This window comes from Nannospalax galili, unplaced genomic scaffold (genome assembly GCF_000622305.1).
Source record: "Nannospalax galili isolate Female #2095 unplaced genomic scaffold, S.galili_v1.0 scaffold667, whole genome shotgun sequence".
Lineage (NCBI taxonomy): Eukaryota > Metazoa > Chordata > Mammalia > Rodentia > Spalacidae > Nannospalax > Nannospalax galili.
The window spans coordinates 2,301,280-2,318,573 of record NW_008358387.1 but is presented as its reverse complement, the minus strand read 5'-3'; the positions used below and the strand labels follow the sequence as shown (position 1 = coordinate 2,318,573).

Genomic DNA, 17,294 nt, shown 5'->3' with positions numbered 1-17,294 from the left:
CTATAGATGCAAGCAGTTATGTGGGTGCTGAGAACCAAACCCAGGTCCTCTGCAAGAGCAGCCAGTACTCCTAACTCCTGAGCCATCTCTTTGGCCCCAATTGAGGTTTTCTTAAGATGGGAATAACTCCATGATTTTAAAAATAAAATGTTGGGCTGATCATGGTAGTATGTGCTTATAATCTCAGGACCTGGGAGGCCAAGGCAGGAATTTGAAGCCAGCCTGAGCAACTTAGCAAGTTTAAGGCAATCCTGAGCTACATTAACAAGACCCTGTCTCAAGAAGCAAAAAGTAAAGCTGAGCATGGTAACTCAGTGGCCTGTGATCCCAGTACCTAGGAGGTAGAGAAAGTAGGATCTGAAGTTCAAGGTCGTCCCTTGGCTGCATAGTGAACTTGAAGCCATCCTGAGCTACATGGGACCTTGTCTCAAAAAATAAAGAAGCGATCTTTTGTGCAACACACAGCCACTGCAATCACAAACTCACAGCAGCTGTGGATGCCGTCACTGGGTCTGCAAAAGAACGGTTTTGTCAGGCATGGATGGAGGAGAGCTCTCCCAGTACCTAGGAGGTAGAGAAAGTAGGATCTGAAGTTCAAGGTCGTCCCTTGGCTGCATAGTGAACTTGAAGCCATCCTGAGCTACATGGGACCTTGTCTCAAAAAATAAAGAAGCGATCTTTTGTGCAACACACAGCCACTACAATCACAAACTCAGCAGCTGTGGATGCCGTCACTGGGTCTGCAAAAGAACGGTCTTGTCAGGCATGGATGGAGGAGAGCTCAGGGGGCCCCACCTCTTGCCACTGAACTATTTGCTACTGAAAGATTCAAGGAAAGGGAAAGTCATTGCCCTCAATTGTATACCCACTGGTAATCCCACAAGGCTTCAGTGAATAGTTCCAGTCCAGTGCTCATGCAGATGTCCCTGGCTAACTAAATGGGTCACATACAAACACTTTCACATACAAAGAGCAAAGTCCAGGGGTTGATGAGATGTCTTAGAGGTTAAGAACACTTAACTGTTCTTGCAGAGGACCCAGGTTCAATTCCCAGCACCTACATGGCTAACAACTGTCGGTAACTCCAGTTCCAGGGGATCTGACACCCTCTTCTGAACTCCTCACACATTGCACAACATGGATGCACCCATCTACATGCAGGCAATACACTCATACACATAAAATAATAAAAATAAATTAAAATGTTAAAGAGTAACAAAGAGCAAAGTTAAATGATACAAGATAGACAAATATGAAAATGTTGGAATGAATGAAACCCATTGTTTTGAAAGTCAGCTGGCCTCAGTTCTGTTGTTAGTTCTATAAGCCTTGAGATTAAGGGACTTTTTCAAACTTAGTTTCTTCATATGTAGACCTAAGAGAGAAGAAGGAATTTATTTAAGCTCCGAGCACCTACCATAAGAAAGATTCCAGGGCTGCAGAGATAGCTAGCAAAAGAAAGGAGAAGGAATGGTTTGGAAATCTGCACCCAAACTGGGCAAGGTGGTGCACGCCTTTAGTCCCAGCCCCTGGGAGGCAGAGGCAGGTGGATCTCTGGGAGTTTAAGGCCAGCCTGATCTACATAGTGAGTTCTAAGCCCCACTACACGGAGACCCTGTCTCAAACAGACCTCCCCCGCAAAAAAGGAAATCTGTACCCAAGCTTTGCTCAGGCCCACTTTCCTCCCTTCAGGAAAGACCAGCTCTCATGCATCCATGCACAGCTTTCACTGTAGTGCGGCCATGTTTTTATTTTTCTAAGGTCTACACCAGGGATTGGAATTGCTGGCTCGTGTGGTATAATTGTTGGAAGATCTGCCAAGCTCCTCTGCATAGTGTTATTGCCCCATTTGACTTTCCCACCAACTGTATGCAAGGGTTCCAGTATGCCACATCCTCATCACCTATTTTAAGCTTGTGTTTTTTTATTATTTTTATTTTATGTGTATGAGTGTATTGCCTGCATGTATATCAATGCACCCATCTTGTACAGTGCTTCCGAGGTCAGATGAGGGTGTCCGATTCCCCTGGAACTGGAGTTAAGGATGGTTCTTAGCCACCATGTAGGTACTGGGAATCAAACCTGGGTCCTCTGCAAGAGCAGTCAGTGCTCTTAACCGCTGAGCCATCTCTCTAGTCCTAAGCTTGTGTTTTTTTTACATTGTTTTTGTTTTTAAGTTAACATTCATCCCACTAGGTATGAAGTAGTATCTTACTGTGGTTTACACTTTGTGTTTCCCTAACAATTAGCAATGTTCAACTTCTTTTTATATGCTTAATCTTCTTTGGAGAAATGCCTGTTCAATATTTTGTCTATTTTTATTTTATTATTCTTCCAATATTTTGTTATTTTTATTTTATGTAGACATGAGTGTATTACCTGCATATATGTCAGTGCACCTGTGCCATGCAATGCCCCCAGAGGTCAGAAGAGGGAGTCAGATTTCCCCGAAACTGGAGTTGCAGACAGTTGTTAGCCTCCATGTAGGTACTGGGAATCAAACCTGGGTCCTCTTCAAGAGTAGCCAGTGCTCTTAACCACTGAGCCCTCTCTCTAGCCCCTATATTATTACTTTTTAAAATTCTCGTTTTGTCAGCTCCTCTATCCCGAACTGGGGACTGTCCCGAGCGTTTTTCCCTGCCAAATAAACTCTATCTCACTGGGAAAAAAAAATTCTAGTTTTTAAGAAGTTATGTGTGTGCACATATGCATGTATGCACATTCATGTGGGGAGTAGTGCCTGCAGAGGCCAAAAGAGGGTATTGGATCCCCTGGAGCTGGAGTTAAAGAAGGTTGTGAGCCACTTGACATGGGTACTGGGAACTGAACTCAGGTACTCCAGAAGAGCAGCAAGTGATCTTAACCACTGAGTCATCTCTCAAGCTCCTATTTATTTTATTGATTTTTGGGAGGATGGGGGAAGTGAGGGAGTGTTGGCCTGAAGCTTACTATGTAATCCAGAGTGGCCTCACTCAGCTCTCCTGCTCTGCCTCCCCAGTGCACAGTCGCATAAAAGCATGTGCCACTATTTTCAACTTCTTTGCCCATTTTTAAGTTAGATTATCTTTTTATGGCTGTGGTGTAAGAATTCCTTATGTGTTCTAGACTCCGTCTTTTTTAAAATATTTTTTTATTTTTATTTTATGTGTATGAGTGTATTGCCTGCATGTATGTGAGTGCACCTGTGTCATGCAATGCCATGGAGGTCAGAAGAGGGCTTCAGATTCCCCTGGAACTGGAGTTAAGGATGATTCGTAGCCGCCTTATGGGTGCTGGGAATCGAACCTGGGTCCTCTGCAAGAGCAGTCAGCAGATGGCACTGAGCCATCTCTCCAGCCCCCATGAGGCAAAAGTTTTAAAAATAATTATTTAATTCTTATTTATTTACGTATGTATGATGTATGTATGTATGTATGTATGTATGCCACATGAATCCAAGTGTCCACAGAAGCCATAATGGGGTGTGTCAGATCCCCTGAAGTAGGAGTCACAGATGGTTTTGAGCTTCATCATGTGAGTGCTGTGATCTAAACTCAGCTCCTCTGCAGGAGCAGCAAATACCATCTAGCTAATATTTTTTCTGCTGCATCAGTTTTTGGAATCGTATCTAAGAAACCGTTGCCTTGTCTGAAGTCGTAGATATTTACTCCTGATTCTGCCCCCCCGCCAAGAGTTTTATAGTTTTAAGTCCTACATTTAGGTCTGTGTCTGTCTTACTCATGGAACATCCCTGGAGCCTGGAATTGTGCTAACGTGTAGAAGGATCTTGATACTTCCCTAGTCAATAACGGACATTTCTTTCTAGTCCTGGTCTGCGGCTGGTTGAGTAAAGGGCTAGAGAGACACTGTGCAGGGTGCAGTGGCAGAGGCTTGCCTAACATGTGCAAGGCCCTGGGTTCAGTCTTCAGCACTGTTTAAGGGGTAGGCTGATACACAAGACATAACAATTTGTTTTAATGTCATCCCCAATGAACTTGTTACTTACGTGCTCATCATTCCTTGTCTGCCAGCTTCCTTCCTATTTGCCTTCAGTTTTGCCTCTCTCTCATTTCCATAGTTGACAGAATGTCACCAAGATACATTTACATATATATGTATATATTTGAAACAGCATAAGAGATTATTAATTGTACACATTACACTTGTCCACAAGTGAGAACAGAACTAGCCCAGAATACCATGGATCTGGGGCAGAGGAGTGTTTATGTTGCAGCAAGGTGGTCTCTTAGAGGTGGTCTCGATGATCATTTCCAGAGCCAGTGAAACAGTATCAGCAACTTGTCCCAGCGTCCAGCCTCCAGCAGCCTTGTTTCTGCTCCTGAAGCCTCTGTGTCAGCAGAACCCAGTGCACTCAGACCTCTACCCATCTTTCTCTTGCACGTCAGTCTGCTCAGGAGCCTCTTCCTCCAGTTCCCTCCCTCTCATGGTGCTGGACTTCCTATAAGGAAAGTGGCACTGATGCCTTGGCTACTAAGATATTTTCTAACCAAATAGCATCTAACCTGCTTTGATTAAAGTGTAAATATCAGGCTGGCAGTGGGTAAAGACACTGGCTACCAAACCTGACAGTCTGAATTCAATCCCCAGGACCCCCATAGTAGAAAAACAGCTAACCCTAACCCTTGCAAGTTGCCGTTTTCCTCCCATTTGCCACATGTGCACCATGGCGCGCGCACACACACACACACACACACAAAGTAAGAAAATGTTCCTTAAAAGTAAGTATCTCATCCGGGCGTGGTGGCACATGCCTTTAATTCCAGCACTCGGGATCTTTTTTTTTTTTTTTTTTTTTTTTTTTTTAAAAAAAAAAAAAAAAAAAAAAAAAAAAAAGTATCTTAGGTATGTAAGGAATTTTTTTCTATCATAAAAATTCTTGTTGGAACAGAGTACTATAGTGCGTATCTATAATCCCAACACTTGGGAGGCTGAGTCAGGAGGATAGCAAGTTATAGTCCAGCCTGGACTACATAGTGAGACCATGTCCTTTCTTGAAAAACAAAAACAAAAACATTCGGTGATTTATGCCAGAAATCCCAGCACTTGGAATGCTGAAATAATAGAACTTACTCAAATTCGAGACTGTTCCCCTCTACTCTGAGCTACAGAGTAAGACCTTGTCTCCAAAATAAATAAGTAAATAAATGAATCAGTCCTTATTGGTTCAATATTTCTTTGAGTTTTGGCAAATAAATTCAGATACCCTGGCAATGTATATATTCCAAAGTAGAAGTTGCCTTCTTGCTGGGAAAATCTTGATGCTTAGAACTATTAGAGAGAAGTGTGTATGCGCATGGAGAGAGAAGGCAAGATGTCAACAATCAGTGAATCAGAGTGAAGAAGTTTGCCGAACTATTATTTCAAATTTGTTGAGACAGACCCTTGCTAGGTATCCTTGACTGGCTAGAACTGGCTGTGTAGATTAGACTGGCCTCAAACTTGTGGCCATCCTCTTGTCCTCTGCCTCCTAAGTGCTTGGATTACAGTTGTGTTTAACTCACCTGGCAACCACATTTTTTAGGTTGACTTAAAAAAAAAAAAAAGAAAACACCTTGCCAGTCACAATCCTATGCACAGAGGGAATTAGCGAACCCTGAGAAGTTTCTGTGTGCTGGACATTTGGTGCACATCTCATTAATCCTCAGCTATCAGAGGAAGCAAAGGAAAGCAAATGACTTGGAACCAGAATTTGAATGTGGGTCCCTCATCCAAGCTCTCATGCCTGGCTTTCTCTGTTATCATGTAGGTATTAATGGGCTTGTGCTTAGGGAGGGTGGATGGGAACTGGTCTAGGGTTTCTAGAACAGATTTGAAGCAAATGAGTGAGGATGTGGAGGGAATCTTCACCCTCCTGCCGGTCAGTTCATAAGTAGGCCCTGGGTCTCAGTGTTGCCACCCCCCTTGCCCCACGCTGTCAGAGGAACAGCCCTGACACTTCTCTGTTCACCTGTCTTCCAGGAACTGAAGCTGCCTGCCTTCCATGCCCACTCGCCCCTCCTGAAGAGCCGTCGGTTCTTTGTAGACATTCTGACCCTGCTGAGCAGACACTGCGAGCTATGCCCTGCGGCCCGGCACCTGGCTGTCTACCTGCTGGACCACTTCATGGATCAGTACAACATCACCACTTCCAAGCAGCTGTATACTGTGGCCATTTCCTGTCTCCTGCTGGCAAGTAAGCAGAAATCTAGGTCTTCCTTTGTAGCCAGTGGAGCTGCTGCCAAACAGCAGCTGTGTACTTTGGATGTCTTTGCATGACCTCTGCTCATTCTTCCCTATGTGTGAATTATATTAATAAGCATCAATCTTTTTTGCATCTATAACATATCAAAGTAAGTAATGAGGATTTCCATAGCTTGAACTTAATAAATCCACACTGACCTAGGAGACAGTCTTGATACCGCATGTTTCCAAGGCTCAGAGAAGCCTGGAAACTTGCTTTAGGTTGCCAGGTTGTATGTGGCAGAGAAGATTTAAGACCACATCTATGTGTGCTCTGAACTTCATGTTTCCTGCTTCTTGCCATGAGGAATCTGAATGTACTGGGAAGGAGCCCTAGCAACCACTGTTCTTAGAGGTGTCTAGAGATATTTGATTTGGAACTAACCAGGACCCATGAAATAGTCATCAGGCCTAAGCATATCCCTTATGGGGTCTGCACCTTTCAAAGAGACCTCATTGAAAACACAGCCTAGCTGACTGTATCGGTATACTACAGCTTGGATGTGTTCCTGACCACACAGGTCTGCCATACCTCTTAAAACAGCCCCATGGTTGGCCGAGACTCTCAGGGGGCCGACCCAGACTCAAGCTCTGTCCTCTCTGGACTCGCATCTTTCTCCTCATCACTTCCTGGTGGCATCCATACTAGCCAAGCCCTGACCCATCCACAGACCCCTACAGAAGCTGCTCCCTCTGCCTGCATTGCTCTCTTTATGAACTCGGGCCGCCCACCCCTGTGAACCCTCCCCCACTACCCTGCACAGCTGAGGTCACCAGTGTACAAAGCCATGAGATCCTATATTTAGAATTAATACCCGATAGGGCTGGGGAGGTGGCTCCCTGGGTAAAGTGCTTGCTGTGCCAGTGTGAAGACCAGAGTTAGGATCTCCAGCACCTACATAAACACTGGGTGAATATACTGTAGCCCACCCATAATCCCGGCAATCTGGAGGCTGAAACAAACTAATAAGGCTAGCCCTGGGTTCAAGTGAGAGATGATGCCTCAACATACAAGGTAGAGAGCAATTAAAGAAAACACCTAATGTCACAACATGCAACAACACACATGCACACACATATGCAAAAAACTAATAATAATAATTAGCACCTGCCATTCCCAGTAGCTGTGAGTTCCAGGGCAGGAAAGGAGCCTGGAACAAGGTGAAGCCTCCAGAGCAATTGTGGAAACAGGAAAAGGTCCTCTTAGACCTGGATGTCTCAGACCACTTGTCTGTGTTGCTGTGAGTGCAGAGGAATGGAATGCCCCTGAAGTCTTGGACTCACATTAGCCAGCTGCCATTAAGACATTTCCTTGACCCCTGATGTTAACATTTTATACTTAAAATGCTGTCAGGTTTTGCATTCTCTTCCACACCCTGTTACCATCCTGTTTTATTGCATGTTCTTGGCTGGTACTGTAGGAGGGAGGCAGCCATTTTCTGCTGCAATTTGGTCTGATCCTGGCACACTGCTGTAAACTCCTGCAGGCATCATCACCCTGTCAAAACACACAGACACATACCTATTTGGGGCTTCAGGTTTTGGTTGGTTGGTTGGTTGGTTGGTTGGTGTTTTGAGACAGGGCCTTGCTAGGTAATTCTGGTCAGCCTAGAATTCACTCTGTAGATCAGGCTGGCCTCAAACTTTCAGTGATCCTCCTACCTTTGCCTCCCCAAGTGTTGGGATTATAGGTATATGCTACTGTGCCTGGCAAGAGCATGGCTTTCAAGTTTTTCATATCCTGTCTTGTTTTCCACTGGGACTCCCTCTCTGTTGTAAGTTGTCTCTAATCCAGGCCAGCTAGAGTCTCCCAAGTTATCCATGGGAGCCAGTCTTCCTCAGAGTCTAGCCTTTTATAGCATTTTGTCATGGCAGGAAGAGATGCCAAGGCCTGTGAGATGTCTCCATTAGCAGAGGGCAGAACAGGCATCGCGTTTCAGGCCCTCGGTGGCCTTTGGCCTGTTGGTTCTGTGATATATGGGCTGCATTGAGGCCTGCTGGGGGTAGGGAACTTACATTTCCTTGGGACCATGGAGGCTCTCCTTGAGCGTCTGTCTGGGGAACTCACACTGGAGGCTCCTTGGTGGTGGAGAGAGGAGGCCTTCCAGACAGAGAGGCAGGTACCCCACCTGTATGTTGGTGGACTACAGTCAGCCTGGGGTGGCAGGAATGGAGTTTTCAGGACACCTTTCATAGGTTACGAGGTCCAAGGAAAGAAAATTTCCCATGAAAGCCTGGAATCCTATTCACCCCTCCTCCCGTCTCCCGGGCCTCAGTTCATCCAAGGAAGCAGGCAGGGTGGGACAGGTGATTCTTGGTGTTCTGCTGATTTGATCTCAAATGATTCTGAGATAAGAAAAGCTGGCTTTCTTGCCCCCATCTGTGTTCTTGGAGTTTTCTGTGTGGGTATACACATACGTGTTTGTGAGTGTGTGCATGCGTGTGAGTGCGTTTGCAGCCAGAGGTCAGTACCAGTTACTCAGTTTCTGGAACTGGCCAGTTTGGCTAGGTTGGCTGGCTAGTGAGCGCCAGGGATCACCCTGTCTCCACCTCCCTAGGGATCACCCTGTCTCCATGCCCCCAGCACTGGCCTGCAGGCACACACAGCCATGCCCAGCTTTGCACATGGGTGCTGGGGATCAAGCTTAGATCCTCATCTGGCAAGCCCTTTACCAACTGAGCCATCTCCCCAGCTCCGAGTTAGCAGGTTTATAAAGCTGTTTCCAGGGGCTGGAGAGACAACTCAGTGGTTAAGAGCACTGGCTCCTCTTTCACAGGACTCGGGATTGATTCCAAGCACCCACGTAGTGACTAACAACCATCCATAACTCCAGTTCCAGGGGAGCCACTATCCTCTTCTGACCTCCATGGGCATTGCATGACACAAGTGCACTTGCATATATGCGGGCAATATATTCATACACATAAAAATAAAAATCATAAAAAGTTTTTAAAAGCTGTTTCCAGATGAGAGCCTTTGTTTTTTGTTGTTGTTTTGTTTGGGGGTGCGGGGTTGAAGACCTTGCTATGTAACCCTGGCCATCCTAGAATTCACTATGTAGTTCAGACTGGCCTCAAACTGTCCATGATCCTCCTGCCTTTGCCTCCCCAGTGTTGGGATTATAGGTATATGCTAGCTACCATAGACAGAATGTCTCTCCTACCTAGCATCCCTCTGCCCCCATAAAACAGGGACCAGCAAGGACCTCGATCTACAGGAGGAGGCAGAGTAGCAAGAGTCTTAGATAATTACATAACCGGTGTATGGTGAAGCAGTCTCTTAGTCTCTGTGACTGATTGTGTCTCTTACCTTAACATAGGATAGACTGGTGATAGAAATACCATTCAGGGCTGGAGGTAGAGGTCAGAGGTAGAGAACTTGCCTAACATGTGCGGAGCCCTGGGCCCCATCTCCAGTACTACAAAAACAGTAAACATTCTGTAGAGTGGAGCCGCCCCCTTCTTCAGTCTTTCATCTTACCCATCCTCCCTCCCCCAGCTGTCTTTTTGATGTTCTTGTTACTTAAATTGTTTGATAGCACAGAAACCTCAGGACTCCTAGTGAGTAGCTTTGACAGACCTCAGCTTCAGTGTGTCTTGGGCTCTTCCTGTATAGGACTGCCCAGAGTCCACACAACCAACCTATGTAATCATGCCCGTGATTTGAGGTTTAGAGAGGTCATGTAACTTGCCCAAAGTCACAAGGCTTGGGTTTTTTTGGGGGGGATGGGGTGGGGGGGATTGAGGTTTTTAGCAATTAAGGTAAAACTCATATTGTAGTATTAACTTCACCACTTTATCCATTTTAAGGTATACAGTTCAATGCCGTATAGTACATTTGTGCTATCTAGTGTACAGCCATCATTCTATCTAGTTCCAGAATCTTTTTCATCACCTTAAAAGGAATCCTTGTAGGCTGGGCATGGTAGTCCACACCTACCTGTAGCCCCAGCACTTGGGAGGCAGGAGCAGGTGGATCTCTGTGAGTTCAAGGCCAGCCTGGTCTACATAGTGAGTTCCAGGCCAGCTGGGGCTACAGGAGACCCTGTTTCAAAAATACCCCCCCAAAAAGGGGGGGTAGGGAGTACTTTTGAGCATAGCCACTCAGTCCTGTAATCCCAGGTATTTAGGAGACTGAGGCATATTCAAGGCCAGCCTGGGCAACTTAGTGAAGCCCTGTGTCAAAAACAAAACAAAACAAAAACCCAGTGAAGAGGCGGTTGGGGGTGGTGGTGGTAAGAGCACTAAGAGCACTGCAGAGGATTCGGGTTCAGTTCCCAGCACCCACATGGTGGCAAACAACCATCCCTAACTCTCCCAGAGGATCCAACACCCACTTCTGACCTCCGTGGGCATCAGGCACACACATGATGTATTTACATACACACAGGCAAAACACTCATCCACATAAAAATAAATAAAATCTTTAAACAAAGAAAATTTAAGTAAAAAGAAAGCTGAGGATGTAGCTCGGTGGAAGAGCTACCGCCGATCGGCCCGCTTCCCAGTCTGTCCCTCCCTGACCCTGGCAAGCACTAATCTGCTTTTGTGTCTGTCTGGCTGTCGCCTATGTGGGAAGGATCGTATAGTTTTAAGTGTTCGTGTCTGGCTCTTCCAGTTCATAGTGTTTTCTGTGCATCCTTGTCACAGCACGTATCAGACTCCTTCCCTCTGAGGGTGGACTTGCCATCCATTCATTGTAGATGCCACAGTGTTTACCCCGTCCTCTGCTCACAGGTTTTTGGGTCATCGCTTTTGTGCTATTGCTATGAATATTCAGGTACAAGTCTCAGATCATGTGTTAACTCTGTGCTGCGCTCTCAAGAGAACCCAGCTGAGTTTTGATTTTACCTGGTGGTTGATGCTCAGAGGTGACTGGTCCTTTGCCCCAGGCAGGAACTGGAAGGAGAAAATCTTGGGAGAGAAAGACACAATGGCCTTTGTGCAAAGGCCCCAAGGCCTTAAATGTCAGGCTTAATGATGCAAAAAGAAACAGATGATTTTATTGTCTGAAAAAAAAGCTATAGAGCTACCAGCTGTGTGCCTGCCTTAATCTCCCAGTACTTGGGAGGCAGAGGCAGGCAGATCTTTGTGAGTTCCAGGCCAGCTGGGGCTACAAGGAGACCCTGTCTCAAAAAGACAAAAAATAAAATAAAATAAATAAATAAAAACGATAGAACCAGCAGGTGGAAGGCACTTGCTGCCCAAAGCTTAGAATGTGAGGTCAATCCTTGTAACCCACATAAAGATACATGAAGAGAACCAGCTCCACAAAGTTCTCCTCTGACCTCCAAAGCACATCACACTTTGTGTACTCCTGACATGTATCTTGGACACACATGTATACAAACCCACAATAATAAGTAAATAATTTTAAGGTGCTAAAGTACCCATCACAAAATGCTAGTTGTCCCTCACAACACCCCCCCCCCCCCCGCCGTACTCACAGTCCATAGCCACAATTTACTTTGTATTTTTCTAGACCTAGATGAATGTAATGTGTTTTTGTAACTGGGGAAAAAAGAGAAACTGTTCTCATTTCCTGGGCAGGAACCAACTCATAGATTATTATATGCACATAACCCCCAGTAAACAAAATGTCAGGTTTCTTCCTGCTTTTCCCTCCATTTCATCTCAATTCCATAAGCTTTGTCTATCACTATCACTTCCGAACCCCACAACCTCTCTGGAAAAGCAGTCCTTACTGCCTGAGTTGTTTTCCTCTGGACTGGAAGCTTGTCTAGCCCCTAGCTGCCGACCTCAGATCTGGAAAGCAGTGGAGGTGGGGTGGTGAGACAGTCCTGTTTCCTGGAGTCAAGTCCTGACCTTGGTTTTTATAGGTGAGGCTGAGTCCTGTGGAAGCCTGTATCCCAGCCCCCATCTCCTCCCCAGGAGAGAGAGCAATCATGTAGCAGGGAGTCATGTGATCTGTCAGGAAAGGACCCCCATCTGCATGGAGTTCTTCTGTAAGCAGAGTCTCTTAGTCCAGAGTAAGCCTGTCATTCGGAGCTTGCCGGCAGAAAGCCCCATCTCCTCAGTTCTTTAAAATGAGAGCTACAAGGCTAGAGAGATGTCTTTCAGAGAAGTTAAGAACACCAGCTATTCTCGCAGTGGACCTGGGTTCGGTTCCCAACACCCACATGGCCGCTAACAGCCGTCTGTAACTCCAGCTCCAGGGGATCCAAGGCCTTGTTCTAGCCTCCACTGGCATTGCACAACACAGATGCACAGGCAAAACACTCATACACATAAAAATTTTAAATTAATATAAGGAGCTGGAGAGATGACTCTGGTTAAGAGCACTGGCTGCTCTTGCACAGGACCCAGATTTGATTCCACACGGCAGCTAACAACCATCTAGAACTCCAGTTTCAGGGGATCAGACACCCTATTCTGACCTCTACAGGCATTGTGTGATATGAGTACACTTACATACACAGGCATTGCGTGATTTGAGTATACTTACATACATACAGGCAATGCATTCACACACATAAAATAAAAATAATAAACTACTTTTAAAAATTAATTTAAAGCAAGAAACACTTTATCAGTTCGAAATGAAATGCGAAGACTAACATAAAAATCTGTTTCCCACTCCACAGAAGTAACCTTGGGAAAGTTTCTGTGTTTTCTTCCAAAACTATATCTGTTTTGTTTTTTTGTTTTGTTTTTTGTTTTGTTTTGTTTTTGGTCTTTTTGAGACAGGGTCTCCCTGTAGCCGCAGCTGTCCTGGAACTCACTATGTAGACCAGGCTGGCCTTGAACTCACAAAGATCTGCCTGCCTCTGCCTCCCAAGTGCTGGGATTAAAGGCGTGCACCAGCACGCCCAGCTTATTTGTGTAGAAATGTTTGTGCATAGACAGGCATGCAGTCAGTTAATTCTCATTCACTGATTCTGCAGTTAAGACATACATATGAATAATTTTTTTTCAATACTGGGAATTGCATGCAAGGCCTTGTGCACTAGACAAATACTCTACCGCTGATCTATACCCCCAGCCCTTCATTAAAAAAAAAAAAGGCAAAAATCAATGCCAGCACTTCTCTGGCCATCCATGCGAGTGTGCAGAGCAGGAGAAACTGTTAATTGCCCTTATGCATATTCCCAGCTGATGCGCCAAGACAGCCCTCTGCTTCTTGTCTCAGCTCCTACTGTATTGTAAGCAGGTGTTCTGTTGTGTTCTGTGTCTTCCTTGATTTCCTGCTTTCTGCTGACGGTTTAGTCGTTTCAAGCAGCCTCTACTCTCTACTGCAGCTAGCCCTACAAGGCTGTTGTCCTCTTCATAAGCTCAGAAAGGTGGTGCTGTGCCTCCTGGAGAAGATTCGCATGTCTAATAAGCCTCTGAGGCATCAGTTGTGCTTTTTGCCTGGGGTGCAAGTTAATAAATCAGTAACAGCATATTAAATGTGAATAAGAAGTACAAAGTTATGTATTGTTCAGTTGATGAAATGTTACCATCAGAGGCTCACAAGAGACCTAACCCCATCTCTTCCCTTAAGGGCAGAGTTTCAGTGTTCAAGGTGACTTTATAGACTATAATCACCAGGAATAATAAAACTCATCCATATAAATACACCTAAGTGGGACGGGTGAGATGGCTCAGCAGGTAAAAGCACTTGCTTTGAAGCCTGACAACCTGTGTTCAATCCCCAGAAGCCACATCAAGGCAGGAGAAAGCTGACTCCCCAGAGTTATCCTCTGACTTCCACTCATGCTCTGTGACACATGCACTCACATACACATACCATGCTCATACATACAATATTAAAATAGACAAATATATCTAAGTGAATTATTACTGAAGGTGCTATCCTAGTTAGATTTCTGTTGCTATGATAAACCACTCTGACCAAAAGCAACTTAGGGAAGAAAGGGTTTATTTCATCTTACTCTTCTAAGTGACATCAGTCACTGAGGGAAGTCGGGGCAGGAACTCAGTGCAGGAACTTGGATGTAGGAACTGAAGCAGAGATCACAGAGGGACACTGCTTACTGGCTTGCTCCTCTGGCCTGTGATCAGCCTGCTTTCATATACAACCCAGGACTGCTTGTCACCATCCACAGTGGGCTGGACCCTTTTCCATCACTTAGCAGTCAAGAAAATGCCTCACCGACATGCCCACAGGCCAGTCCAATAGAGGCACTTCTTCCAGTTGAGGCTTAGTCTTCCCAGGTGTATCAAGTTGACAACAGACGCTCCTCCAGCACAGAAGCTTCACGGTCTGTCAGGGATCATCTTTGCTCTTTAGTATAAACACCAGCATTTATTTAGTGATCTCTCTATTAACAGGTCTTTAGGTTGTCATCTGCTTTGTTCCCTTCTACGTACAGAGTGATAGCCTCTACCTTGTGGCTTGTATCTTTGCATGTTAATAACACGACTCTGTAAGAGGAACTCCCACACTCAGAATATTTTGGCCAAAGGGCAAGCGGAGGGCTAGAGACATAGCTAAATCCTTGTCTACAGAGAGTGCTTGTCTACCATGTTTGAGGCCTCAGGTTTTAAAAAGGTTTGTACACCCAAGATTTTGGCAGGAGTTTGAACTGAACGTTGGGCTAGGTTTGTTGTTTGTTTGTGGGGTGCTTTTATTTTATTGTTGCCTTTTGAGGCAAGGACTCCTTTGGAATTTGCTATACAGCCCAGGCTGTCTTCAAATGCTCATTCTCCTCTGGGATTGAGGCATGTACCACACCCAGGTCATATCAGTTCCAATTTAAACTTAACCCAGTGGAGCCTTTAGAATGCCTCTTCTCCACATAAGTAATAAAGCCAAAACTGAGTGATGTCTCCTGCCCTGGGCTCCAGAAGTCCTCTAGCAGCTGGCCCTCTGTGGGTGCATTTCCAGTCCACATGTGTGCCTTGCTCTGTCTGTGATGTTCAAAAAGTAGATACCAGTTGCTTTTAGGGCTCTTAAGGCAGAAATCACGTCTCATCTCTTCCGTGGAAACCACTGAAGGCTATTTATTGCCTGCCAGGCTCTTGAATAAGGGCCTCAGGAGATTCTAGGAAATGCCTCACTGTCTCCCAGGAAGTCACCTACACTCCCCTGGCCGCCTTCCATACACCTCACCCCTGCACCCCACCCCTGCTTTGATCACTCTTAAGGATTCTCTCTGCTGAGCTGCTGCTCTGACAGTAAAATTGGGGATGGGGTCACCCTTTGGAGAGCTAGCTGAAGGTTTAAGAAACTTGAAAGCAGTTTTAATCCCTTGTGGTGGGCAAGGATGAACTAAGGCTAAGCCCGACAGCTCCCCTAAAGCTAAGAATGCTTGAGATGCTGAGGCTATCATTATGAGCCTCAGAAACAAAGGGATGATTTTACAAGGTGATCCTTTTCCAGGCTGAATTTTAGGTAATGTGTAAGATTTCTGGCCAGAGTCAAACCTGAATCTGCAAGGAAACATACCCTACACATGCAGGGAACAATTTAAGTCTCCTAGCTAGGAGGAATACTACACTTCCTCTGTCCTGCCGAGGGGGAGCATTTTGAATGGTTTCAGGGATGAGGTCAACATGGCTCTTATATTTTGCACCACACACACACACACACACACACACACACACACACACACACACCAGTGCCCAAATACCACCAAAAAGCTGCTACAGCCTCAGTGCCCCCCTTCTCAGCAGTGGCATTTAGGTAGTGACCATGCAGCCTGGGAACAAGGGTCTCTCTGTTGAGGGCACCAGCACAAATGTGACAGCACAGAGACCCCAAGGATATGGTGAGTTTCCATTTTCTGTTCCCATCAGTGCAGATGGGTGGGCTTGGAGCTATTTCAGGGGATTTTGTGTGAGCTGCCTGTCAGATCGCTGACTGGGCCAGAGGCTCTTAAATTGTACACTTTGTCTTAGCAAGTCTAGAGCCTAGGTATGTTTCTCTGGGACCTGGGGTTCTGGGACTCTGAGATTTGTAGGTATTTTTTTCTTTCTTTTTGGAAAGGGGTTTAGACTTCGGCCTTTCTGAGCAGATGGAATGCAGTGTTTGGAAGCTTCTGCCTTTCACAGGTACTAACCCCCACTTTATGAAGAACACTGTGAACTCTGGGGAAGTGACAGTGAACTGAAGTGATGCCCACAGCACCCCCAGATGAAGACCCCTCACCCTATACCCATGTCTCTGCTGGACAGTGGGCCTGTGCTAGATGTTGGGTATAAAACAGACTGAGCCCCTATCCTCAAGTTGCTGGTGGTCTGGAAAACTCTCCTAAAGATGCAGCCTCTCAAGCCTGTGTTACCAACAGAGTTTGGGACATGTGCTGAGAACAAGCCCTCGAAGAGACCAAGGTGTCCTTGCTGTTAGAAGAACAGGCAGCTTACAATGAGCAGAAACATTACCAGAACAGTGGAGTCAGCGCCGCTTTATTCTCCATGCTACCCGAAGGTTGATCAGAGCCAGAATGAGCCAGAATGCACTGCATTAGTGCCAAGACTACCTTATGCCAGTTCTCCTGTTGTTTGTTTTGAGGACTTGGGATCAAACCCAGGGCCTCCAGGATACTAAGCATGTGATCTGCTGCAGAGCTGCTGCCCCTCCCATTCTTCTCTTTATTGCTGAACTCCTGAGAGAAGAGTCCAGAGGGACTTTTCAAAAATATTTTTTTTAATTTTATGTGTATGAATATATTACCTGCATATATGTAAGTGCATCTGTGTTCTGCAGTGCCCACAGAGGTCAGAAGAGAACATCAGATCCCCAGGAACTGGAGTTGTAGACAGGTGTTAGCTGCGATGTGGGTGCTAGGACTCGAACCCGGATCCTCTGCAAGAGCAGTCAGTGCTCTTACCCGCTAAGCTACCTCTCCAGGCCCCAAGAGGTGCTTCTTATACCTATGCTACCCAGGAAAACCATGTGGAGAGTTTTCTAGATTAGAGCTCTACTTGTCTTGCTGGGATGCTCAGGTTCGTGGGGTAGAAATCTCACTAGCCTCAAGGGTAACAGGAGATCACAGCGGCCTCCCCTTCACTACCTAGACAGTGTGGTTAGTTGTTTTGGTTGGTCTTGAAAGCAGTTTCAAGCCCAGGAAATACGCTGGTCTGTTGGTGAGGTGAGAGAACTCATTGTG

General features: G+C 45.8%; 1 protein-coding gene across 1 annotated transcript in view; it reads left to right on the top strand.

Moving 5' to 3' along the window:
- The window catches only part of Ccnjl (cyclin J like), a 59,806-nt gene that overhangs the window by 23,226 nt on the left and 19,286 nt on the right, over positions 1–17,294 (top strand). Inside the window, exon 3 of the mRNA XM_008821663.2 lies at positions 5,959–6,172. Within this exon, the coding sequence (XP_008819885.1) occupies positions 5,959–6,172 (214 nt within the window). The remainder of the gene's footprint in view (positions 1–5,958; positions 6,173–17,294) is intronic.